At 54.4% G+C, this 26800-nt stretch overlaps 1 protein-coding gene across 5 annotated transcripts in view; it reads left to right on the forward strand.

Annotated features, from left to right (window-relative positions):
* Window positions 1-26800, forward strand: part of TNXB (tenascin XB) — a 56268-nt gene that overhangs the window by 3267 nt on the left and 26201 nt on the right. For 2 of the 5 annotated variants that reach the window (XM_061398512.1, XM_061398513.1), the window contains exons 2-13: window positions 5378-5788; window positions 6133-7971; window positions 8478-8593; window positions 13493-13649; window positions 13836-14099; window positions 14898-15635; window positions 16715-17083; window positions 18220-18513; window positions 20483-20773; window positions 21139-21444; window positions 23009-23368; window positions 23727-24074. In XM_061398512.1, the coding sequence (XP_061254496.1) occupies window positions 5389-5788; window positions 6133-7971; window positions 8478-8593; window positions 13493-13649; window positions 13836-14099; window positions 14898-15635; window positions 16715-17083; window positions 18220-18513; window positions 20483-20773; window positions 21139-21444; window positions 23009-23368; window positions 23727-24074 (5482 nt within the window). In that variant the 5' untranslated portion in view covers window positions 5378-5388. The remainder of the gene's footprint in view (window positions 1-5377; window positions 5789-6132; window positions 7972-8477; window positions 8594-13492; window positions 13650-13835; window positions 14100-14897; window positions 15636-16714; window positions 17084-18219; window positions 18514-20482; window positions 20774-21138; window positions 21445-23008; window positions 23369-23726; window positions 24075-26800) is intronic. The other 3 variants (XM_061398516.1, XM_061398514.1, XM_061398515.1) reach the window with 3 other exon arrangements.

The following is a 26800-nucleotide window of genomic DNA, read 5'->3' on the forward strand; positions in this document are numbered from 1 at the left end:
CCCTCCACGCATCTCTGTTACCGAGGCCCCCTCTCCTGGTTCCTCCCATCACCCCACTACCTTTCTTCTCTAATCCTCGTCTCCCTGTGCCCCCCAGTTCTTGCCTCAGTGGATTCCACGAATACAACTGGGTGACCAGCACTCAGATCAATAAACAGGGCGTTCTTAGCACCCCAGAATTTCCCCACCATGCCCTTTCTTGGTCCCCATTCCCCCGAGAGTGCCACATTTCTGATTTGCAACTCTACTGATTGACAGTTCACATGGTCTAGACTCAAATGTCACAAACAGAATGTTTATGAAACAATGTTTCAGCAAGTTCTTCTTTGTGACTTCTTTTGCTCCACCCTATATTAGTGAGACCCATTCGTGTTATTGCATATAGTTATACTTTGTTCTCTTTGCTTTATTATATTCCACTGTGTGAACAAACCACGTGTTATTTAATCCATTCTACTCATGTGAGACATTTGGGTAGTTCCCAGTCTGCGGCTATTACGAGAAGTACTGCTGTAGTGGGTAGACCCCTCGGAGTGGAGCTGCCAGGTCATAGGGCTTGCACACAGCTCTAGTGGATTTGGTCAGTTGTGCCAAATGGTTTTCCAATGGGCTTGTTCTATGCAGTCCTGCCAGGATCTACACATGGCCTGCTCCCTGGTGAACAGCTGCCCCAGATAGCTGTCCGTGGTCCTAGCCCTGACCTTGGTCCTGTCCTTGGCTCCAGCCCTGTGCTAGCCCTGGGCTTAACTTGAACTATGTAAATTGACTAAATATTTATATAGTCAGTAAATATTTTTTGAGCACTTACTATGTGCCAGATGTAAGGATACAGCAGCCAAAGCAAAACAAAAAACCAAGTGCTATGTCTGCCTCCATGGACCTTACAGTCTAGTGAGCAATGTTGAGTGTGGGCAAGAAAGTAATAAAATAATCCCACAAATAAATATGTGAATATAAATTATTATAAATGCTGCAAATGGGAGTTACATGATCCTGTAATATCATATAATAAGGGAGCTGACCTGGACAGGAAAGATTTCCTGAGGAGGAGATGGGGGGTTGAGACCTGAATGATGAGGAAGCCAAGAGAAAAGGGAAGAACATTCCATAGAGGGAACCACAGATACAAAGGTCTGGGGCTGGGAAGAATGTGGGAGACATAAGGCTGGTGGGACTGGAATGGAGAGAGGGAGGGAAGTCTTACGGGGGATGAGGTGGGAGAGGTCAGCAGGGGCCGGATGGTGCAGGACTGTCTCTCAGTATTTGAAGACTATTCAGAAGGGAGCCACTGAAAAGTTTTTTGGGGTCGAGGGACATTCTATTTGCCTTTGCAAGATTTTTAAGAAGCAAGAATAGAAGCAGAGGGACTGGCTAGGAGGCAATCACAGTTGTTAAGCAAAAGGTAGATAGTAGCTTGGACTATAATGATGCTTAGAGGGAGAAACATACGCAAATTAAAAAGACATTTACAATAAAATATGGGTTGATATGATGAAATATGGTGGTGTTGAGTGAGCTGTTGGGTTTCTGGCTTGTGAAGCTGAGTAACTATGGGACCATGAGCTGCAGTAGAGAACACTGAAAAGGGATAGGGTTCAGGAGGGATGAACGTTGAGTTCTGTTTTAGATGTGTTGAGTCTGAGGTGCCCAAGAGGAGATGCCAAATAGAAGGATAGCTATATTGCTTGGAGTTAAGAGGAGATAGTTTATACTTTGGGATATAGTTTGGAAATTAAAGTCTTGGATCTGGATGAGGTACCTAAGTGGATGACTACCCCAAGTAGGTCACAGTTCTGGCTACACACTGCAATCCCCTGGGGAGCTGTTAAAAATACTAAAGAAAGTTTGGTGCTTCAGTCCCTCTAGCCACATTTTAAGTGTTAAGAGCCAGTGATCTCTCCTATCTACCTTATTGCCAGCACAGATACAGAATGCTCTAAAATGGAAGACGTGGTCATCAGTGTCCAGTGATTTTGAGAGAGATCAAGGTGAAGACAAATGTCTTTTAGATTTTGTGACACAGATCATTGGGAGACCTCAGGGAGGGCTATTTGGTAGACTGAAAGAAGTCAGATGGGAGCTGGTTGAGACATGCATGGGATATGTGAGATAGGAACAACAAGTCCAGATAACTCTTTTGACAACTATGGCCATGAAGTAGAGAAGAGAAATATGTGGTGGCTGGAGGGAGTGTGAGGTTGGGGAATTTTTTTTAAGGTATATTTTTGTATATTAAGTATATTTTGTGCATATAGTGAAATGCACATAAGTGTATAGCTCAATTAATTTTTGATTATACATACCTTTGTTTAACCACCCAGTTAAAGGTGCAAAATATTTCTAGTAATTCTATCCTGTCTTCTATTAGTTCTGTTTATTTTTGAACTTCATATGAATAGCATCATTTACAATGTTATTTTTTGGTGTCTTGTTTCTTTTGCTTAGCATTATGTGTGTCAAATTTTGTCCATGTTGCTGTGTGTAACAAGAATGTTTTTTTTTTTTTTGGCGGGGTGGGGGTGGGGAGTTTGTTTGCTTTTTGGCTATACTGCACAGCTTGCAGATCTTCCCCTACCAGGGCTTGAACCCAGGGCCTGGCATTGAATCCAGTCCTGAGCACTGGATCACCCAGCAAGTCCCAGAAGGATGTTTTTTCATTGCTGGGGAGTATCCCATTGTATGACTATGCCCCAATTTATTTATCCATTCTACTATTAATGGACACTTGAGGTGCTTCCAGTTCAGGCTCATATGAAAAAAATCCCATAAACATTCCTGTACTCATCTTTTAGAGGATACATGCAGTCATGTCTTTTGGAGGATACGTGCAGTCGTTTCTGTTGGGTATTTACCAAGAAGTGTAACTGCCAAGTTATAGGCTGTATGCCTTAGTAGCAACTGCCTATCAGTTTTCCAAAGTGGCTGCACTAATTTCTGCCCCTGCTTGCAATAAAAGAGAGTCCCAGTAGCCTCACTTTCTTGCCAATATTGAGCATCAACAGCCCTTTTAGTTTTAGCCATTCTGGTGGATATTTGATGGCATCCGCTTGTTTTAATTTTCATTTCCCTGATTACTGGTTTTGTTCTACACATGCATATGTTTATTTTTCATATATTTATTGGACCTTTGGATATATTCTTTGCTAGAGAGACTTTTTTTTTTTTTGCAAATTAAAAAACTGGCACCTGCCTTTTGTTTGTTTTTGTTCTGAAGGAATTCTTTAGATTTTTATCCTCTCTCAACTATCAAGCACTGTCTCCCAATCTCCCCACCATATATAATACATATATATATATATATATATATCCTGACATTTCTCACATATTTTCTCCCATTCTGTGGCTTGCCTTCTTTTTCTCTTCACTGTATAATTTTTATAATTATATTTATTTGGGGGAGTGCTGGGTCTTCGTTGCTGTGTGGGCTTTTCTCTGGTTGCAGCGAGTGGGGGCTACTCTCCGGTTGTGGTGTGTGCGTTTCTCATTTCGGTAGCTTCTCTTGTTGTAGAACGTGGGCTCTAGGGCGCAGGCTCAGTAGTTGTGATGCAGGAGCTTAGATGCTCTGAGGCATGTGGGATCTTCCTGGACCAGGGCGCGAAGTCATGTCTCCTGCATTGGCAGGTGGATTCTTTACTACTGAGCCACCAGGGAAGCCCTTAGTGATGTCCTTTGATGACCAGAAGTTATCGATTTAATGTGGTCCAAGATGTTGAAGCTGAAACTCCTAAACTTTGGCCACCTGATGAGAAGAGCTGACTCATTGGAAAAGATCCTGATGCTGGGAAAGATTGAGGGCAGGAGGAGAAGGGGACGACAGAGGATGAGATGGTTGGATAGCATCACCAACTCGATGGACATGGGTTTGGGTAGACTCCAGGAGTTGGTGATGGACAGGGAGGCCTGGCGTGCTGTGGTTCATGGGGTCGCAAAGAGTCGGACACGACTGAGCGACTGAACTGAACTGAATGTATCAATATCTTTTTTGTGGTTTAGTTTTGTGTGAAATTTTTTATGGTAAATTTTGTGGTTAGGTTTTAAGAAATCTTTGTTTATTTCATGGTCATAAAGGTTTTCTCCTATAGTTTTTTCCTCTAAGACATTTTGTGAAAGATATTGCTTTACCTTTCACAATTAGATCTATATACTCATTCCAAATTAATTTCTGTATGTGGACGTAGGGTAGAGATAGATTTTTTCCCATGTGGATCTTCAACTAATCCAGGACCATTTATCACAATTTATTCTCCTTTTAATTGTAGGGGGCCTCTTTTTCATTAATCAGGTGACCACATATGTGTGGGTCTGTTTCTGTTCTGTGCTCTATGCTTGCACCTTCATAATAAATTTTGATATTTGGTAATGTAAGTCCTGAGGAAGAGGATTTTTTTTTTTTTAAAGAAAACGAGCTTTTTGAGCTTATATGAAAAGATAATGGGAAGAATCTAGTTGAGAGTGAGGGGCTGAATGAAAGAAGGAGAGGCTAATCTATACCTTAAGGTTTCTAAAATGATACTAGGAGCTGGGATCCAGTTGCTTATGGAAGGATTAGTCTTTTATATTCATCTGCTGACCCATTCAACAAAAATGTGTTGGATAGGGAATTCCCTGGTGGTTCAGTGTTAGGACTCTGCACTTTCACTGCTGAGGGCCTGGGTTCAATCCCTGACCAGGGAATTAAAATCCCGTAAGTTGTGCAGAATGGCCACACACACACACACAAAAACACCAAAAACTGTGTTGTATAGTGCCCATCCCGTGTGCCAGGCACAAGCATGCAGCAATACCAGGACAGATGAAGTCCCTGTTCTTATGGAATTCACATTCTGGTGGTGAGGGAAAGATAACAAACAAGTAGCTCACAAACAGATAATTCAGGCAGCCGTAAATGGCATGAAGAACATAAGCAGGACACTGATGAAGTGTGATGAAAGACTGCTCCAATCGGGCACCAAGGAAGACTTCTGGGAGTTGATGACATGTGAGTTAAGATTTAAACAGGAAGGAGCCAACCTCTAAGAGCTGAGTGAAGAGCACCCCAGACAGAGAAAACATGTAGTGCAAAGGCCCTTAGGCTAATGTAAGCTTGTAGTGTCTGTGGAACAAACAAAAAAGACCAGTGTGGATGGAACAGTAAAAAAATAAATAAAATAAGGAGTGGGGGAGCAGGGTGACCAAATGACATAAGAAAGCAAGGTAGAGACAGATCTGCCCAGGGAGGGTGTGTGATTGGATTGAGCTGAATGTGGAATTTTGCAAATATGTGAGTCGGGTAGATGAGTTGTGGGTGGTGGGACTGTGGGTGTGTGTGTTGGGGAAGGGGATATTCATCTTGTCTGCTCTGTGAGTCTGCTCTTATATGTGCCCTCTCTCCCCACAGCCTCCGGGAAGATGCCCACCCAATGTTCCCTAACCTCCAACCTGGCCCTTCTGATGCTGCTGGGCACTGTCACAGCAGGCCCTTTCTCTCCACGTTCCAACATGACACTCCCAGCCCCACGGCCCCCTCCCCAGCCTGGGGGCCGTACAGTGCAGCCAGAAGGGGGAGGCCCTTCTTCTCGGCTCTACGAGCACACCGTGGAAGGAGGGGAGAAGCAGGTGGTGTTCACCCACCGCATTAACCTGCCCCCTTCAGCTGGCTGTGGCTGTCCCCCAGGCACTGAGCCCCCTGTCCCTGCTTCAGAGGTGCAGGCCCTGAGGGTCCGATTGGAGATCCTGGAAGAGCTGGTGAAGGGGCTCAAGGAACAGTGCACTGGTGGGTGTTGTCCTCCGGCTGCCCAGGCTGGCACAGGTGAGCCGAAGATCACAGGGAGGAGCATGGAAAAGAAGGGAAGTGGTTAGGATTGGGTGGGCATCACTAGAGGACCTTGGTGTGAATTAGAAAAAGGCACCCCGCCTCCTCTTTGCAAGTGGTGAGTGCAGCCCAGGGCACGGCTCTGAGAGAGGAGCCATGTGACTAGATGTCAGCCCTCCCCAGTGAATGTTAGGGCCCTGGGTGATAAGTTGCAGCTGGAAACTGAGATGGCCTTAGGAAATGAGGCTTCCCTGATGGAGAAGCTGACTCAGGGCAGCACTACACAGGCTAACCCTCTCCTCCCCAGAGAGACTGAGACCCAACTCTCACTCCTACTCCAGGCCAGACTGACATTCGAAGCCTCTGCAGTCTCCATGGCGTGTTTGACCTGAGCCGCTGTGCCTGCTCTTGCGAGCCAGGCTGGGGTGGGCCCACCTGCTCAGATCCCGAAGGTGCAGAGGGACCCCCCTCCTCACCACCCTCTGCCCCCGGTTCCTGCCCAGATGACTGCAATGATCAGGGTCGCTGCGTCCGTGGTCGCTGCGTGTGCTTCCCCGGCTACACAGGGCCTAGTTGTAGCTGGCCCTCCTGCCCCGGGGACTGCCACGGCCGCGGGCGCTGCGTGCAGGGTGTGTGCGTGTGCCGCTCGGGCTTCTCTGGGGACGACTGCAGTGTGCGCTCCTGCCCTCGCGGCTGCAGCCAAAGGGGACGCTGCGAGGACGGGCGCTGCGTGTGCAATCCAGGCTACAGTGGCGAGGACTGTGGGGTGAGGAGCTGTCCCCGAGACTGTAGCCAGAGAGGACGCTGCGAGAATGGGCGCTGCGTGTGCAACCCCGGTTACACTGGCGACGACTGTGGGGTGAGGAGCTGTCCCCGAGGCTGCAGCCAGAAGGGGCGCTGCGAGGACGGGCGCTGCGTCTGTGACCCGGGCTACACTGGCGACGACTGCGGCTCGCGGACCTGCCCGTGGGACTGTGGCGAGGGCGGGCGCTGTGTGGACGGCCGCTGCGTGTGCTGGCCCGGGTACGCGGGCGAGGACTGCAGCACGCGGACCTGTCCCCGCGACTGTCGGGGCCGAGGGCGTTGCGAGGATGGCGAATGCATCTGCGACCCAGGGTACAGCGGGGACGACTGCGGCGTGCGCAGCTGCCCGAGCGACTGCAACCAAAGGGGCCGCTGCGAGGACGGCCGCTGCGTGTGCTGGCCCGGGTACTCGGGGCCCGACTGCGGCGCGCGCGCCTGCCCGCGCGACTGTCGGGGCCGCGGGCGCTGCGAGAACGGCGTATGCGTGTGCCACGCGGGCTACAGTGGCGAGGACTGCGGCGTGCGCAGCTGTCCCGGGGACTGTCGCGGCCGGGGCCGTTGCGAGAGTGGCCGCTGCGTGTGTTGGCCCGGGTACACAGGCCGGGACTGCGGTACGCGTGCCTGCCCTGGCGACTGTCGCGGGCGCGGGCGCTGCGTAGACGGCCGCTGCGTGTGCAACCCGGGCTTCGCAGGAGAGGACTGCGGGAGCCGTCGGTGTCCCGGGGACTGTCGCGGTCGCGGCCGCTGCGAAGATGGCGTGTGCTCGTGCGACGTGGGCTACGAGGGCGAAGACTGCGGCAAGCGCAGCTGCCCCAGGGGTTGCCAAGGCCGCGGCCAGTGCCTGGAGGGGCGCTGCGTGTGCGACGACGGCTACGAGGGTGAGGACTGCGGTGTGAGACGGTGCCCGCGCGACTGCAACCAGCGCGGCGTGTGCCAGGACGGTGTGTGCACCTGTTGGGAGGGCTTCGCGGGCGAGGACTGCGGCCTCCGTGTCTGCCCCTCCAACTGTCACCGGCGCGGCCGCTGCGAGAACGGGCGCTGCGTGTGCGACTCGGGCTACACAGGCCCCTCCTGCGCCACCCGCACCTGCCCGGCCGACTGCCGGGGCCGTGGTCGCTGTGTGCAGGGTGTGTGCGTGTGCCACGTGGGCTACAGCGGCGAGGACTGTGGGCAGGAAGAGCCTCCTGCCAGCGCCTGCCCCGGGGGCTGCGGGCCACGGGAACTGTGCAGCGCAGGCCAGTGTGTCTGCGTCGAGGGCTTCCGGGGGCCCGACTGTGCCATCCAGACGTGCCCTGGGGACTGCCGCGGCCGGGGAGAGTGTCGTGAGGGCAGCTGCGTCTGCCAAGACGGCTATGCAGGGGAGGACTGCGGGGAAGGTGAGCCGACAGCCTGCCTCAGTGTGCTGGGTCTGGGGCTGGAAAACTGGAGCCCCATGAGAAAGCCTGAGTCTGAGGCGGAGGAGCCCCCGGACTTGGAGGCAGGGTGATGGGGGTGGTCATATATTGGGGTGGGCGGTGGGGCAGTGAGCCTGAGGGCCAGGGTCCACCAGGGCTGCAGAACCACAGCGGGTGGAGTGGGGGGTGGGGGGGATGCCTGCAGGCGGGACCTGCTGTAAGATCTCTGATGAGCAGATCCAGGGGCCCTCTTCAGGTACTTTTTGGGAGATTTTGGTTCCTGGAGATGGAGGGCAGTGAAGCAAACCAAGGCTTGTTCAGGCCACTGCTGGCTTTTCCTCACCACCCCGCTCTCCCCCCAGAGAGGACTGGGAACTTGGCTGGATCTCTTAATGTGACCCTGAGTACGAAGAGCCTGTGAGAGTTGGGGTAGGGATGGGGAGCTCCCTTGGGCTAAGCAGCTTCTCACATCCCACTCTCCTGAGCAGAGGTGCCGGCCATCGAGGGCATGAGGATGCACCTGCTGGAGGAGACGACGGTTCGGACAGAGTGGACCCGGGCTCCTGGCAATGTGGATGCCTATGAAATCCAGTTCATCCCAACGGTGAGAGCCAAGCTCCAAGAGGGGGCTGAGTGAGTGGGGCTGGTGGTGGGGGCGCTCATCTCAAAAGGAGTTCCAGGTAATCAGTGGTTGAGTCCGGGTAGCTGATTCCTGAAGCTGTGCTAAAGACCTTCTCATTCTGCCCACACTGGGTGCAGAAGGCCTTTGCATCATAGGCCCACTGCTGCTGGAACTCTTCTGGTGACCTTGAGCTCAGTACTTCCTAAGGCTGCCTGCTGACTCCATTTTTGCTCATTACTGAAGTCACTTCTTTCTGTTGTTGCTGAATCCAAAGTTGCCCCATTCATACATCCATTCAGTGGCCCCAGCTGGGCCTTCACCAGCATTGGAATGTGTTTTTTCTTTCCCTTCGTCTTACACCACGGACTTTCAGATATTTGGAGACATCAGCCATCACTTTGGGCTTGTCTGGTGGCTCAGTAGTAAAGAAAACGCCTGCCAATGCAGGAGATGCGAGTTTCATCTCTGGGTCAGGAAGATCCCTTGGAGAAGGGCGTGGCAACCCACTCCAGAATTCTTGCCTGGAAAATTCCATGGACAGAAGAGCCTGGCGGTCTATGGTCCATGAGGTCGCAGAGAGTCGGACAGCACTGAAGCAAATGAACACACCATCACATCACCATTCATTCCCTCCAGGCCAAACCCACTGGTTTCTTCTCCCTATTTCCTTGAGGCTTTGTCCTCTGAATCCTTCATTTCTTGTTTTCTTCCTCTAATGCCTCCTCCTTTTTGCATGTGCCTCTTCCCCCCAGTTACAGGGGCAGAAAGGAATCCAGTCACTCACCTGGCTGACTCTGGATATCCAGCTACTTTTCTCAGAGTTGACATATATGAACGTGTGGTCACACAAACTGTCAGTTATTTTGATCACATTTGATTTTTAAAGTAACTTTTTATTATAAAAGTCATATAAGCTCAGTGTAGATACTTTAGAAGATATAAACAAGGAAAAAAGACATTCAACTACATACCCCCTTTTAAATCTAAATATAAGCCTTTGTATTTGGCTCTGTTCAGTGTTATCATTTTTTGGTTTGGGCCAAGCTGTCTAGGCTGTTGTAATAATTTGATTCTGTGAACTAGTTCCCTAGCCTCCAAGTCATCAGTACATTGCAAAGCCTCATTTCTCTATCTCCTTCCAACTCACTCTTAAAATATTTGGGGGCACCCTAAGGACAAAGTTTGTGGCCTCTCATTAGAGATCTCCCTTCATGCAGATTGGATTTTTATGGTGTGTTTGGTCTCCTAGTTGCAAATCATCTGACATTTCTCCCATTCAAATATGTTTTCCTGCATCATTCCACAAATGCCATAGGTGGGTAGGCCATGTTACTCTAATCTCTCCCCAGTCAGGACTCTGGAAAAATAAGTAAGTTCCAGGGCTTAAACTTAGGAAGCCTCCAGGACAGAAGGGATAGCTCTGAGGTGCTGGCTGTCATCCCCACCCCAACTGGCCTAGTCATTCTAAGTCTCCTTATCAATATTATCACCTCAAACCCAGGCCCCATCATGTTTTAATCTCTCCTTACCCTCTGGTAGAAGCAGAGGCAGAAATCCCTACTTTGCTGCACAACCAAGGGAGCCTGGATTTTTTTTTTCCATTAAAAATTTGTTTTTCAGTTATAAAAATAATTTAATCACAAGACAAGAATTTGGCGACTAGGGAAAAAAACAAATAATTCTTGGCTGTTTCACACTGAAACAAGTACTGTTAACATTTTAAAGTGTTTCTCCCACTCTCTTCTGCGTGTATATTATTTACATAGTTTCAATCTTGAGAGGGTTGGACTTTTAAGAGAAATTTCCCTAAGAAACTTTAGGGAAAGAATTGAAATAAACATTTGAGCTAGAAGGAGCTTAAAGGGCAACAGCATCTCCTGCTCTTAGTAAATATGACCTCATCCTTGGTGTTCTCCAGAGGCACAATCTCCCAGGAGGAGCCCTGGGCTTTCTCCCTCTTTGTGGGGCCCGGGGGGATCCAGCTAGCCTGTGTCCAGCTTGGCCATGCTCTCAGCTCATCTGCTTTGCACTGGGTATGGGCCTCCAACACATTTTAGGTTCTCCCTGATCCTGGGTGTGGAAAATGCTCCCGTAAAATTGGTCCCCAGACACCTCCCTTGGCCTCCACATCAGCCTGTGCCGCTGGCCCTCTGACTATGTTTTCTACGCTTTTTTGTGGCTGGCCTCTGGGATTGTGTCTCTTGCCTTTGGCCAGCACTCTGTATCCATTTCTGTTGGCACAGAGTGCGTTCAGTAGCTGGCTATCCCTCTGGCCACTGCCATCTTCCTAGAAGCCTCTCTCTCTACCTTATCCTTTTCCCTTTTCCAGAAACACTTTTCTCTCAAAACTCAAACTCTGCTATTCCTGGCCAAGGGACACACCTAGTTATTGGAATGATTTTCAAAACACAGAAGAGGAACATTCCTCTTTTCCCTGCATACGTGGCACGGCTACGCTCAGCGGTTCTGAAAGTGTGCTCCCTGGACCTGCAGTATTAGCATCACCTGGAGCATTAGCCATGCAAACTGTCAGACTCTGCCCCCCAATCTGCTGAATGAGAAGCTGTAGGGGGAAGAGCCCGGTAACCTGCATCATAACATACCCCCAGGTGATTCTCATGTACCCCAAGTCCAAGGACCACTGCTCTTTTGTTCAAGGAATGCTGCTGTTTTGCAAAAGGCAAGGTCTTCTATGAATGTGAGACAAAGCTTGAAGAAACTGAGGGAGGTGAACCCCCGAACAGAAAGACATCCAGGTGTTTCCAGTTTGAATGTATTCCACAGACTGGAAACTGGGGCTATGTCACATTTTCATTGGGACACAGGAACTTGCAGCCTCAGAAAAGTTTGTGTTCGGGTCTGGTCTGAAAAAGAGGATGAGGGTGAGGTGAGCTCCAGGGGCCAGCCAAGGTGGAGCCCTCCACGTGGGGCCATGAGGTTAATATCGAGAATAGAGTTAGAAACTTGCCAAGGACATCAGTGAAACAGCCAAACCATCATGAAGGGGCCGAATCAGCTGCCAGCCTCTGGTTAGAGAGCCAGCCTCAGACCAGACAGGTGGTGCTGAAAGATGTGGGTTAGACTGGCAGTATAACTTCTCAGGGGATTGTTCCCAGATGGATCTCAAAGTGTCTAAAAGGTTCATGTAGGTGACCTGAAGGGAGAAGGTACCCTAGGGATAGGCTTGTCTCCCTGGAAGGACCGGACATCATCAGGAAGCACTCAAGGGGTATGGGTGTGTGTGTTGGTGGTGGTGGGTTGGGGGAGTAAAGGGAGAGAGAGAGAAGGTTTGGGGAAGGATAAAGGCCTCATAAGGCCTTGAGTAGACACCCATCCAAGGCCTCCCAGGCTGGGATATTCTAGGGCAGTGAGTAAGAGAGAGATGAAGATCCTGCATGCCCAGAAAACCTTTTCAGCCAAGAAAACTCTAACAAAGCTTCACTTCATCCTCAACCCAGAAGTCTCTACGTGGCCCTTCATCTGGTTTTATACTTTAGTATTTACTGTGTTGATTTCCTCGCAGTTCTCTTGGTTTAGGAGAGTACCTTTTGAAATTTCCAATCCTACTTGGCTGAATGGAGGTGTCCCCATCACAGCCAACATAGCAAAGCAGAACAGAGCGTCCTTATTAGCTGTTCTAGCTAGATGGCCCAGCGAAATGCTGAGCTGTTCCCAGACGTCCATTCCTCCTGTTTCCCCAGAGGCTGGCACTCCAGGAGACCCTGCCTGGAGCAGGGGCTGGCAGATTTTCTGTGGGGTTCCTGCAAATAATCATAACACTTTACAGGTATACTTAAATGGGGTTTGTTCTCTCACAGGCATGGACTACACACAGAGATTTGGGTTAAGGATCTAATAAAATGTAAAACGTGGCCACACATTTAGCTACTAGAGCATGAGCTCTCTGAGGAGACAGGGATCATATCTCTTATTTTTGTGTCTCGAGGGCCCAGAATGATGCCAGGTACAAATTCAGGAAACATATTTGTGGAACTCTGAGCAGGTGGGCCTTGTTTTTGAGGGGCCTACAACCCTGCTGAAAAGACAAGGAAAATACCTCAAAGGAAATGTCACGATGTGGGTCACACCCAAGTTACACAGGCAGGAACAGGTGTCTCTAGGGGAAGGCTCAGGCTGGGGCAGCTGCCTCAAGGAGGAAGTGAGACTTGAAGTGGTATCCCTCATCTGCTTCACCTGTTATGACAGGAACGGATTTATGAGAAGCCTCCTCATGCCCAGAGGGTCAGGATTGCCGGAGGAAAGCCAGAAAGAGAGTCCTGGCATGTGTCAGGTAGAATTCTGACAGACAGCTGATGAACAGGCTCAAAAGGCAGTGCCCAGGGACTTCCCTGGTCATCCAGTGATTAGGAATCTGCTTTCCAATGCAGGGGACTTGGGTTCAATCCCTGGTCAGGGAACTAAGATCCCACATGCCTCAAGGCCAGGTCCTCATTCCACAACTAAGAGCCAAAGCAGTCAAATAAGTAAATAAATATTTTTTTTAAAAAAGGTAGTCCCCATAAGAGGGGACTCTGAGGTCGCACTGCCTGGGTTTAAATCCCTGCCTCCTTGGGCAAACCACTAAATACTTTTGTACATCAGTTTCCTCATCTGTCCAATGGGAATAATCTGACCTACCTCATTAGATTCTCAAGAGAATTGAGTGAGTTCACATGTAAATTGCCTTGAACGGGAGCTGGCACGGAGTAGGTGTTCTAGATGTGTTTGCTGATACCATCCATGCTCCCCAGCTGTAAAGGGCCAAGTTCTACACAATCTCATGCTGACTCTGCCTAGACCTTGGGGAAAGAAGGGATCAGGGGCACTGAGCAGCAGGGGTGAGTGGCAGCTCTGATCCACCCAGAATTTTCTCTCTTGCAGACAGAGGGGGCGAGCCCCCCATTCACAGCACGGGTGCCCAGCTCTGCCTCAGCCTATGACCAGAGAGGATTAGCCCCTGGTCAGGAGTACCAGGTCACTGTCCGTGCCCTTCGAGGGACTAACTGGGGCCCTCCTGCCTCCAAGACCATCACCACCAGTGAGAGCTGGGGCTGTTGCAGGGTGGGATGTCATGGGTGCAGAATGGATTTGAAAAGGGGGGGCTGGGATATGCCCTCCAAGAGGGCAGAGGGGAGGGACTGGCTGGGGGCAAGGCTCTTAGCAGGACAGCTGGTAACCGAGAACCAGACTCCCACCTGATGCCTCCTCTCTCTGACCTGGCTAGTGATTGACGGCCCCCAGGACCTCCGCGTGGTGGCTGTGACACCAACCACACTGGAGCTCAACTGGCTGCGCCCCCAGGCTGAAGTGGACCGGTTTGTGGTGTCCTACGTCAGTGCTGGCAACCAGAGGGTGCGGCTGGAAGTGCCCTCTGAGGCAGACGGGACGCTGCTGACCGGCCTGATGCCAGGTGTAGAATACGTGGTGACCGTCACTGCCGAGCGGGGCCGGGCAGTAAGCTACCCAGCTTCCATCAGGGCCAACACAGGTACGGCTGGCCAAGGGCTGGGGAAGTTTCTGAGCCCAGGAGCCACTTCCTTGGGAAGTGCACACAGGCTCCTCTGAATGCACTGCACAGGGTGTGTGGCAGTCCCAAAGTACCTTCTGGGGGCCTTCCTCTGTACCAGGGGCTCTGAGGAGACGGAGTTCTCAGGTGCCTGGAGTCCTGTAGGCAGGCGGTGGGTTGGAGTTTGGGAAGAGCAGCCTCATGGAGAGATGCAGTAAATAAAAGATGCTATCCGGCCCAACCAGATAGGGGTGGTTCTGATCTGACCTTGGGCACAGGGACTGCCCTGTGCTCCATCTCAGTGGTCAGGTCTCCTGGGACTGGAGCTGGGGGAGATTAGAGATCAAGGCGCCTGCTGACTTTAGAACTGGGGTTTGGGGGAGTTAGGTCTCAGCAGTAATTTTCCACTAACCCTCCAAGTCTCTTAACAGATGCCTGGATCTTTCTTTCCCTTTCCTGTGACAGAGGGACGCCCACCTCGCTGTCGCTCGCGTTCTCTCCTCCCACGCCCCCTTCTCTCCTTCAGACGCAGTGCCCCACCCGCTCATTTCTTCTTTCTAGGGCACCAACGGTGGCGGGCTTGGAGGGCGAAGCGGGAGGGCGTCCTGGGGCACTAACTTCTCTCGGTTCTCTTTGCAGGTGGGGCTGGGGCCCAGGAAAGAGGCCTCAGGCTCTGGTGGGAGGGACGCGGGCGGGGCTGCCGTGGGGGGAGTGCAGGGGTTGGTGATGGGGGGTGCTGCCACTGACCGGCTCTCTCCTCCCCCTTTTTCCGCCCGGCAGCACCAGGCCACTACAGTTACCCGGAGGCGCACCCCCCAGCCCCGCCCCCCAAGCCCCGGCCCCGGCCGGCCCCAGCCCCGCGGCCCCCGCGGCCCGCGCGCCCGGCGCCGCCCCCTCGGCCCTCGCGGCCCGCGGAGCAGGGTGAGGCGGAGTCTCCGCCGCGGCCGAGCCCGCCCCAGCCCCCTCGGCGGGCGTGGGGCAACCTGACCGCCGAGCTGGGCCGCTTCCGCGGCACGGTGCAGGACCTGGAGCGTCACCTGCGGGCTCACGGCTACCCACTGCGAGCCAACCAGACCTACACGTCGGTGGCGCACCACATCCACGAATACTTGCAGCGGCGTCGCTCCCCTGCACCCCCGCCCGGTCGCCCCCACCCCACCGCCAGCCCCGACTCGGGCACCTGGAAGCGGAGCTCCAACCAGGGCATCTACGGCCTCTCGCCCGAAGGCGTCGACCGGGTGGCGACGCCCCGCCACCCCAAGCCCGAGGTGCTGGGCACTTCCGCCGACGGCGCGCTCCTCGTGTCGCTCGACGGGCTCCGCGGCCACTTCGAGCGCGTGGTGCTGCGCTGGCGGCCGCAGCCGCCCGCGGAGGGGCCCGCCGGGGAGCTGACCGTGCCGGGCACCGCGCGCACCGTCAGTCTGCCCGATCTCAAGCCCGGCACCACCTACCACGTGGAGGTCCACGGGGTGCGGGCAGGGCAGACCTCCAAGTCCTACGCCTTCATCACCACCACAGGTAGCGTGGGTGGGGCCGCGCGACCCCCCACCCCCTGCCCGGTCTCACCTGCCATCGGAGTCTATGAGTGCCTCCCACTGCCTCACTGCTCAGGCTGCCACTCCCCCACCTGTGCCCTTCTGCCTTCCAGCCCTCCCTGGTTCAGGCTCCGGGGGGTTCCCCACACCTTCCTGTGTCCCTGGAAACCCCCTCCACCCTCAGGGTCCTGGTGGATACCGGAGGCTGAGACCTGGTCTTTGGAATTGTCTGATTTTCACTTGGGTTCCTAGGACACTTCTGCCAGGAATCCTGTTCTAGGCAATAGAAGGGTCATTTGATGGGAGGGACAGTGTCTGCAAAGATTCTCTGGAGCAGTTTGGGTGGGGTAGGGCGTGAAACCAGTGGTTTCCCACTCTGACTCACTGTGGTGAGGGTAGCTGACAACTGTGGTCAGTGGTTACTATTTTCCACACTTTGGCCCTAACCTCAAAGAGACGCATCGGAACTGCTTGGGGGTGGCCTTGAAACCGTTAGGCAGCATGGGTAGGTGAGAGGTGAAGCCACTGCTTCTTGGGCTGGCATTCCAGACCTCCTGGCTCAGTTCACACTTGTCTCTCCCACAGGAACGGCATCCTGGCTCAGGGAGGGGGCGCCCTGTGGCTGTTGGGGGGAGGGGTTATGGACCTCTTCTTCCCCACTAGGGCCCAGATGTCACCGGAGCTGGATGTCCACTCCTCTCTCTCTTCTGACTGCCCACTGTCTCTTGAGTCTTCCTTAACACCACCGTCTTCTTTCTTCCAGGCTTCTCACTGCAGCACTAATGGAAGCCAGGACCTCCACCCAGTGGGGAGGGTTTCCCATGGGAAGGGAGCTAGGAGCCTTGTGGGAGGAGGGATGGCAGACTTAGTTCTTCTGTTTATGACCTGCAGGCCCGTCTGTGCAGGGCTATAGTGGATGTTTGGGACAATGAGGTGATCCAGGAGCGGCAAAGGGAAAGTCTGAAGACTCTTAGAAGCCAGAGAGCAGAACCTGGGAACTGCAGTCTCCTTTCTGGCTCTCATACTCGACTCTCCTGTTTTTCTCGCCCTGCCTCTTCCCAGGGTCCTCCCTCTCAGGCCTCTTGGGGGCCACTGATGAGCCTCCTCCCTCAGGCCCTTCAACGACTCAAGGGGCTCAGGCCCCTGTCCTGCAGCAGCGCCCCCAGGAGCTGGCCGAGTTGAGGGTGCTGGGCAAAGACAAGACAGGGCGCCTCCGAGTGGCCTGGACCGCCCAGCCTGACACCTTTACCCACTTCCAGCTGCGCCTACGGGTGCCCGAAGGGCCAGGGGCCCATGAGGAGCTACTGCCAGGGGATGTCCGTCAGGCTCTGGTGCCCTCACCCCCTCCCGAATCCCCCTACGAGCTGTCACTTCGTGGGATCCCTCCCAGTGGCGAGCCCTCTGCCCCTCTCATCTACCAAGGCATTATGGGTACATCCTGGACTCTGTTCAAGTCCAGTGTCCTGAGGCTGGGGGAGGGGCTGGGCCATTAGGACTTCAGGGGTGGGATGAAGACCGAAGGGCAGGGCTGGTGTTTGGGTCGAGAACGTAGGAGAAACAAGGAGAGAAAGGGAGTTGAGGGCTCAGAGGCAAGAGGGATGGGGAAAGTCTTAGTACAACGAAAGGGTGGATCGGAGAGGGGAGTCCTTCCAGATAAATAGATGAGAGGAGAAAAGTCAAAGCATGGGACAAAGATTCAGGGAAAGAGACTGTTGGCCCCTGCCTCTCCACTTGCAGCTTTCTTTGTGTAGAAGTGTCCCGCCCCCACTTCCTGGTCACTCCTCTGCCCCTCTCCGCCCCCTGCGTCTCTCAGGGTGGGTGTGGGAAAGCCTCTGGCTCCGAGGATATTGATCCTCAGCCCCCTCCTCTTTCAGCCCCCTCCCTTTCCCTTCTCTCAAGCCCCTGCCATCCCCTCACTGGACAGACTAGGACACGTTGTCCCCCTACCCTGCAAGCCTGGTCTGCAGCACCCCATGGTCCCATCAGCCAGTTCTCCTAGGGGTGGAGGTTCCCTGGGGAGGGCACTCCACGGCCTTCGGGACTTCGGAGATGGGTGAGGTTTGTGGAACCCGGGCAGGAGCCTGGGGCTCCTGGCATTCACAGTTTCTCCTGGTCCCCCTTTATGGGACTCGGGTAGCCAGCTCTCCCTGCAACTCCAGATCTCTCACCAGGAAGAGAGTGGCAAGGGAGAGAAACATTCAGGTGGACTAAGGCATCTCCAGGCTGCTCTGAAGCAGCAATGGTTCCAAACTCTCAGGAAGAACCTCAGGGGACCCAAAACTCCCTCAAAGTGTTCGTGTGTAGAGGGCCTGGGACCTTTGTGAGTGGGGAGGAAGTTATCACAGGGAAGAGCGGAAGCTCTGGCTCAAGAGTAGACGTTGGGGAGAAATGCCGCCCTTCTTAGAAAGGCTGGTCCCAGAGAACTGAGGGCGGGGAATGGAGGCATCAAGGGAAGGAGCCGTCCAGCATGGAGGGAGCCAGAGGGCAGAGGAGAGGGACGGAGAGCAGGGACGAGACAGTGCTTGAGCCCACGTGCTTTGTTTTTGCCCCCCTTCCTCCAACTCCAGACAAGGATGGGGAGAAACCTGGGAAACCCTTGGCCCCACCTCGCCTGGGCAAGCTGACAGTGACAGACGTGACCTCGGACTCCCTGCTTCTGCACTGGACAGTCCCTGAGGGCGAGTTCGATTCCTTTGTGATCCAGTACAAAGACAGGGACAGGCCCCAGGTGGTGCCTGTAGAAGGGCCCCAGCGCTCAGCCCTCATCTCCAACCTGGACGTCGGCCGCAAGTACAAATTTGTCCTATACGGGCTCGTGGGCAAGAAGAGGCACGGCCCCCTGGTGGCTGAAGCCAAAATCTGTGAGTGACAGGGGTCACCCAGGCCCCTGCCCCTGCCCTCTGCGTGGTCCTAATGGAGGTCTCCCCAGTGCTTTGGGAACTCCCAGAAGTCTTCCTGGAGGCGGTGGTCCCTGAGCTGAATCCTAAAGGGAAAATTGTGGTGGGTCAGGCAGGGAGGTTGAGGAGGGCAGTGCCAACAGAGGGAGCTGTGGAGAGTGAGGCAGGAGTGAGAGTGGCCCTGTAAGGGAATCAAAGTCTCTCCTCCGGATAGCAGGGTAGGGCACCTGGGGGCTGAGGACACTGGTCTCACTGATCTCCAGTGACTGAGTCACTTAGGCCCCATTTGAGGACCCTAGGGGGCCTCTGAAGTGCTTTAAGTGGGAGAATGACCCGAATCAATATTTATCTTACAAATAGCTCTGAGGCTGCTTCAGAGGACAGCTGGAGAAGTGAGTTAGGAACCGGCAAACGAGGATGCTGGCCTGGCAGGGATGGTGGCAGTGAGGCTGGGATTGGGTGGGGTGAAGGAGAGCAAGGAGGCCCAGGCACCCCACGCTTCTGGATCCGGCAGTGCTGTTCCCTGAGGCAAGGAACAGCGGGTGTGAGGAACAATGCAACAGGGCAGCAACACTTAGTCAGACATCTTTCGAGCGTTTAAGTGTCAGATGTGTTCAAGATGTTCTAAGAGAATGATCACACTTAATCCTCACAAGCAGCCTTGTGAGGCATGCTCATTTCACAAATGAGGAGAGGGGCGGCATAGAGAGGGGCAAGGCCACTTGGGCAGAAAGTGAAGGCGCCATAGCGCTCTCCCGCTGCCCTCCTGGGACTGGAGAGCAGAGAAAAGGCCTGAGCATGGAGCATGTCCCAGTGGGCAGAAGCCAGGGTGGGGAGGCAGGGAGGAGAGACATGGCCCCTGGGACCTGGAGGTGGCCATCACTCATGGCATGAACAGAGGATCAGGATCTGCAGGGCAGCCTGAGGGGGGAACTGGGGAGAGGAATGCCAAAATGAAGGGCGAGGTCAGACATGTCAGATTCCGTACGAGTGACTCAGGGCTGCAGAGTGTCCACAGGACTTAGCAACGGCGAGGTCACCACTGACCCTGGTGGGAGCTGCTGGTGGAGGGCAGGGCTGGGTTGGGAGGGCGATGAAGGTGAGGACATGAGTACAAGCATCTCTCTCTGGAATCTGGGCTGGAGTGGAGAGCGAAGAGGGAGGGTGGAGTCTGGAGGGCGATGCAGCTGAGTGGAGGAGTTTGCGTAAATCTTGAGGGCACAGCTGATGGAGTGAGAGTGGGAGCGGATAAAGTGGGGCCCAGAGCACAGTTGTGGGGGGCTCTCCCACAAGAAAATGCTCCTAGGACCAAGCACCCCTCTCTTGGAGAGGAAATCAGCTAGTTGTTAGGTCTGGAAGCAGTGGAGGCTGTCCTGGAAGACTTCCCTGGCTGTGGAGATGTGGAAGGGGCTCACTGCACTTCCTTCTCTCTGAAGCCCCTCTCCAGTCTGCACAATAAGTGAGGGCCGCACTAGTCCATACAGCGGGCTTCCCTGGTGACTCAGCGGTAAAGAATCTCCCTGCCAATGCAGGAGGTTCAGGTTCGATTCCTGGGTTGGGAAGATCCCCTGGAGGAGGGCATGGCAACCCACTCCAGTATTCTTGCCTGGAGAATTCCATGGACAGGGGAGCCTGGCGGGCTACAGTCCAGGGGGTGGCAAAGAGTCAGACACGACTTAGCAACTAAACAACAGCAGTTAAGACAGTGCTTTCATGCCACGTCAAATGAGCTGCCTGTCCTTTTAGGTGGGCACAGCCGCTTGCCAGGGTGCACAGCTCGGCAAGCAGAGTGCTCTGTCCGCGCTGCCTTCACCACGTACCTTTGTGCAGTGAACAGCCTGCACAGTCTCACACAGCATTCCTAGGGGAGAGACGGATTTCTTCTTCTCTTTTGACCCGTGTCCCTCCCTTCTCTCCCACCTCCTCTTCCTAGTGTCTCAGACTGATCCCAGCCCAGTGACTCCACCCCGCCTGGGGAAGCTGTGGGTGACTGATCCCACCCCAGACTCACTGCACCTCTCCTGGACTGTCCCTGAGGGCCAGTTTGACTCCTTCATGGTCCAGTACAGGGACAGGGCCGGCCGGCCACAGGTGGTGCCTGTGGAAGGGCCCGAGCGCTCGGTCATTATCTCCCCGCTGGACCCTGACTACAAGTACAGATTCACTCTGTTTGGGATTGCCAACAAGAAGCGGCATGGCCCCCTCACGGCTGATGGCACCACCGGTGAGTGGCAGCCTCCTAAGCCCCCAGCCTTACAGGGGGCTGACCCCTCCCAGCCTTCCACATGCCTGCCCTCAGCCAGGAGCTGGCTGGGGCCTCCCAGCGAGATGGCTGACTCGGAATCCTGGCCCCGCTTTTGGGCTCAGGGCCAGCCAGCCTCCCCCGCACTGCTGGGCCCCTTTCATCCTGTTCAGCTGCTCCCCGAGGCCCAGAAGGTGTGTCATACTCTGGCTGTGCCAGGCTTCTCAGAGTTCGGTGCTCATGCTAATCGAGTAGAGACCCCCACAGGTGTGACAAGCCTTCCAAACCCCAGGCCCCAATCCTGGAGTTCTGCCAGTTCAGCCCTGCCTGGGCCTTCTTATTTACAGCCCCAGAGAAGAAAGAGGAGCCCCGCCACCCAGAGCCCCCAGAGCGGCCCCTGCTGGGGGAGCTGACAGTGGCTGGCGCCACTGCAGACTCTCTGCGCCTCTCCTGGACGGTGGCCCAGGGCTCTTTCGACTCCTTCGTGGTCCAGTACAAGGATGCCCAGGGGCGGCCCCAAGCAGTGCCCGTCACGGGTGATGAGAATGAGGTCGCCATCCCCGGCCTGGAGCCCGACCGGAAGTATAAGATGAACCTCTACGGGCTTCATGGCAGGCAGCGTGTGGGGCCCGTGTCCGTGGTGGCCACCACAGGTGAGTCAGGCCTCCCTTGCCCTCCAACCCCCAGCCCTCTGAGTGGGACCTGGCCCCAGACCCTTGGCGCCTCTCTCCACCTTTTCTTCCTTGGCTCCAATTCTGCCAAAGCCTCCGCCGTCTCTTTCCCCACATCCCAGGATTTCACATCCAGCTGCCAGTCCCTGACATCTTTCTTGGCCCTGCCTCTCCACCTCCAACGACAGGCCCCTTTTCCGCCATTCTGAGCTCCGAGAATCATCCGTTCCTGCTGGGCTGTGCTCCCCCTGGGTGTCCTCAGCCACTGTGTTCTTTCCTCGCGGCCTTTGCTGGCCGCCTTCTCCTGGCTGAGGCTGTGGTCTTTTCTGAGCTTCTGTTACCCGATGCCCACACCCTCCCTCCACCGATGCTTTGTTCAGAACTGGCAAATCCAAGGGCCATGAGCTCCACATTTCCCCAGCCCCCCTGACTCGCTGAGTCCCAGCCAGCTTGGAGCAGGGCAAAGGGCTCGCTTTCAGCCCCCAGCCCTGCAGTCCTCCTAGGGCCCAGCCTCCCCTCGTCCAGCACATTTCCCTGACTGTGTAGCATTGTGGTTGGGAGTATGGGCTCTAGGGCCAGCTGCCTGGATGTTAATCCTAGCTTTGGGATCTTGTGCAACTTAATGAGTCTCTCTGGGCCTCGGTTTTCTCACCTGTCAAATGAGAATAACAAGGGTAACGGCTTCACAGAGCTATTAGAATTAAATGAGTTAGTACACACATGGCACTTAGTGCCAAGCACGTCAAAACTGCTATTGAAGAGTAAGCCATCATTTCTCCCCGACTCTCTCCCTTCCCAGTATCCTCTTCTCTCCGCCTTTCCGTCTTCCCCTTCCCTGTCTGGGTTATCATTCTTGCTTGCTGCTTCCTCGCTCTTCTGTGCCCAAAGTGGTCCCCCGTGGGCCGGGGAGTGGGTCACAGAAGGGCTGGCTTCCCTTGTGCCAGTTTCCCCAGCTCATGGAGCCTCAGCAGAGACCTGGCTACTGCAGACGGTGGGTGGATGCCCTCGTGGCTGTGATTCTAGCCCAGCCAGGGAAGAGCACGGCTCTCCCCAGCCCCCAGCCCCATTCCCGTACCTTTTCTCCTACTCTTGTCTAAAGTGGAGGAAGAGACAGGGCTGCCTGGGGAGGTCTTAGCCAGAGCACATCCCATTTTCTGTCCTGGTCAGTGGGGTGGGGGGAGCTGGGCAACCCTGGGGAGGGGCAGGAACTGACAGGGAGAAATGCAAGTGGGACAAGTCCCTGCTGCCCCCCCGCTTTCCTGTGGTCAGCACAGTCCAGGAAAAATTGCTCAGTTTCCTCTCACCCTGCCTCACCTCCTTTCTCAGACACGAGAGCACAGCCAGTGCAATTGGCCAGCAGTACACGATGGAGTTTAGGGGCCTGTCTCAGCGCTGTCTCCTTCAATGAGTCACTGAACGGCTAATACAAAGGCTACAGGAACCCTTAAGCCAACAGCTTGAAGAGTATACTTGCCAAATGTACTTTATGTCATGATTAATGTCACCAGCAAAGCATGTCAACTGAGAGCCTAATCTCTTCTCTCAGCCCCCCAGGAAGTCCTGGATGAGACCCCCAGTGCCACAGAGATGGAGGAGACCCCCAGCCCCACAGAACCCAGCACAAAGGCCCCAGAGTCCCCCGAGAAGCCCCTCCTGGGGGAGCTGATGGTGACAGGATCCTCCCCGGACTCGCTGAGCCTCTCCTGGACCATCCCCCAGGGCCACTTTGACTCCTTCACTGTCCAGTACAGAGACGGGGATGGGCAACCCAGGGTGATGAGGGTGCCAGGGGACGAGGATGGGGTCACCATCTCGGGCCTGGAGCCAGACCACAAGTACAAGATGAACCTGTACGGCTTCCACGACCGCCAGCGCGTGGGCCCCATGTCTGTCATTGGGGTGACCAGTAAGTTGATGGTGGAAGCCCCAGGATGGGACCTAGTGGGGAGATCACCCCCTCAGGTGATGAGGGAGTGGAGTGTGGGAGGCCCCCCTCCTCGAGGCTGAGCCATGGTGACCTCTGTGGGGCTTCCTAGGCAGAGAAGGGCTTCCATGAGCTGTGCTGGTGGCAGCCCCAGTCCCCACAGCTGACACTGGGGGCTCCAGGTGTGTCTGTGAGGTGTGGACCGAGCAGGACCACCAGCCTCCTTAGGCTTCTCTGAACTGACCTCAGGGCACCCAATGGGGACCATGGCTTGGGAGGAGACCCAAGGACATCTCCCGGGGACCCTGCCTCACTCACTTTGTGTGTTCCTCCTTCTCAGCTGCAGAGGAGGAGACCCCCAGCCCCACAGAGATGGAGGAGACCCCCAGCCCCATGGAACCCAGCACAGAGGCCCCAGAGCCCGCCGAGGAGCCCCTCCTGGGGGAGCTGACGGTGACAGGATCCTCCCCAGACTCGCTGAGCCTCTCCTGGACCGTTCCCCAGGGCCACTTCGACTCCTTCACCGTCCAGTACAAGGGCAGGGACGGGCCCCAGGTGGTGCGTGTCAGGGGCGAGGAGACTGAGGTGACCATTGGGGGCCTGGAACCCGGACGCAAGTACAAGATGAACCTGTACGGCCTGCACGGGGGGCAGCGCTCGGGCCCCGTGTCCACCGTAGGCATGACCGGTGAGTGAGGGCGGGGCCCTTGTCTGTTTTCCTCACCTCAGGGACCCCCAGCCTCCCTGTGAGATCACCCTCCCTTGCTGCGATAGAACCCCCTGCTTGGGGACGACCTAGAAAGAACAGTTCATTGGGGACTGGGCAACAACCAGCTTCACCACCTTGAGCGAGTTTTCAGCTTACTGTGTTTGTTTCCTCAGCCATAAAATGGGGATAATAATGCCCACTTCACAGAACAGTTGTGAGGTTAAGTGCATTAGCGCAGGCCTGGCTCAGAGTAAACATGCTGCAGTGTTGGCCACTACGATGATTATGTCTGGCCTTACCCTGGGGTCTGCTCTGTCCCCTTTGGCTGGTTCGGCTTCTTAGAATGTACATGAGATATTGGCCTCTTCACCAGGGCAGCTGGAAACTTCCTTTATGACTCATCCGGTGAGTGATGACAGCAAGGAAGACTGTCCCTCCACCCAGGTACAGGGCCCCTCAGCCACCACAGAGGACCCGCCTGGGCACCCACTCTGCAGAGCCCCAGGGCCAGGCCCAGGCCCCAGACAGGCCTCTGTGACCCTCCTTCTGGTCTGCCCAACTTGGCCCCAGGGACAGGGCGTCTCTTTTCTCCTTTGTTCACTGAAACAAAGACAAAGATTTTTCAAAAGCAACTTTTATTCTAAAGGGAAAGATTTTTAAAAGCGGAGAAACATGTTTCCGGAACGTGGTTTCTGTATTTCTCAAAGGGACTTGGTTGGCTTAGAGTCCAGAGTCTTCCACCCCTGATTTCTTTTCTTTCCTCAGTCAGCACAGAGAGTAGGGAGAGGGGAAAGCCTCAGTGGTTTACTGTCCTGCGGGCCTGAAGTAGAAAGGTGGAGGCTTGTGTCAGGCCTAGCACATGTGGCCGAGGTTTCTCCTGGGGTCACCCTAGGTCCATTTGTCTGTCTGGGGCAGCGACTCTGGTCCCTGGGCACATGCGTGCATGCTAAGTTGCTTCAGTTGTGTCTGACTCTTTGCAACCCTATGGACTATAGCCCACCAGGCTCCTCTGTCCATGGGATTCTCCAGACAAGAATATTAGAGTGGGTTGCCATGCTCTCCTCCAGGGGATCTTCTACACCCAGGGATCAAACCTGGGTCTCTTATGTCACCTGCATTGGCAGGCGGGTTCTTTACCACTAGCTCCACTTGGGAAGCCCGGTTCCCAGGTAAGGATGGACTATGTCAGGCGCTGACTGAGGCAGTAGAGGACAATTGAGTCTTGGAATTGAAGAAACTGCATTCCATTCTTGGCTTCTCAATTCTAAGCTGTGCGATGGAGCTCATTATCCAAGCAGGAAGGCGATGGGCAGCTGGAGCCCGCTGAGCTGACCGAGGGACTATGCCTGGCACACAGCACGTGCTGAGCCGTTGCTAGGAGAAGAATTAACATGCAGCTTTAGAAACATTGCTAAATTGGGAAAGGATTTTACCAAATGCAGCATGAGGACTGCAGTACTCATGGGTAGTTATCATTCCACCTTCCCCAGCTGAGCCAAAGCACCAACGATAAGGCTTGATGGTGAGGACAGTTTCTCTCTCGTGGAAAGCAAGCAGGAAATGGAAGCTACAGGAACAACAGGGTTGAAAGGCAAATTAAATGGAACACACACAACGCCTGGCCTGGCTCCTGGACCTGGAAGAAGCTCAGTACATGGTGGTTACTCCCTCCCGCCTTCAGCTGCCTCCATCCTTGCCCTTCCCACTTAGACTTACTTCTGTCCTCCTGAGACCTCATCACGAGCCCATTTTTACTTTTTACTTTAATTAAAAAAAAATTTTTTTTTGGTCAAGCTGCATGGCTTGTAGGATTTTAGGACCAGGGATTGAACCCATGCCCCCTACAGTGGAAGCATCAAGCCCTAACCAAGAACCACCAGGGGATTCCCATGCCAGCCCCACCTCCCCCTTTTAAGTCAGTGTCTCAGAGGTTAAAGCATCTGCCTGCAATGTGGGAGACCTGGGTTCTATCCCTGGGGCGGGAAGATCCCCTGGAGAAGGAAATGGCAACCCACTCCAGTATTCTTGCCTGGAGAATCCCATGGACGGAGGAGCCTGGTGGGCTGCAGTCCAAGGGGTTCGCAACGAGTCGGACACGACTGAGCGACTTCACTTTCACTTATTTTTAACTGTTCTGGGTCTTCACTGCTTCACAGGCTTTTCTATGGTTGTGGTGAGTGAGGGCTGCTCTCTAGTTGCTGTGCGCGGGCTGCCTATTGCAGTGGCTTCTCTTGTTGAGGAGCATAGGCTCTAGGCATGCCGGCTTCAGGAGCTGTGGCTCGAGGGCTCAGTGGTTGTGTCTCCCGGGCTCTAGACACAGCCTCCATACTTGTGGTGCATAGGCCTAGTTGCTCTGTGGCATGCAGGATCCTCCTGGATCAGGGGTTGGACCTGAGTCTCCAGCACTGGCAAGTGGATTCTTTACCACTGAGACACCAGGGAAGCCCACCAGCCCATTTTGAAAGCAGGTTTTATGATACACAGCCTAATCTTATCCTCTGACAGGAACCTGAGAAACAGGATCTTGGGAACCCACCCACCTAGCCACCCCTCTGCTACTTGCCTCTTGGGACCACTTTCCAGGCTGGTCCTAATAAGCAGTGCCTCCCAGACTCAGCTCACTCTTGGGCAATGGGGACCAGCAGGTCCTGAGCTCAGCCTCTCCCAGATGTGCATACCACTCATTAATTTAACAGACATTTGTG

The sequence above is a fragment of the Bos javanicus genome, chromosome 23 (genome assembly GCF_032452875.1).
Source record: "Bos javanicus breed banteng chromosome 23, ARS-OSU_banteng_1.0, whole genome shotgun sequence".
In the NCBI taxonomy this organism is placed as follows: Eukaryota; Metazoa; Chordata; class Mammalia; order Artiodactyla; family Bovidae; genus Bos; species Bos javanicus.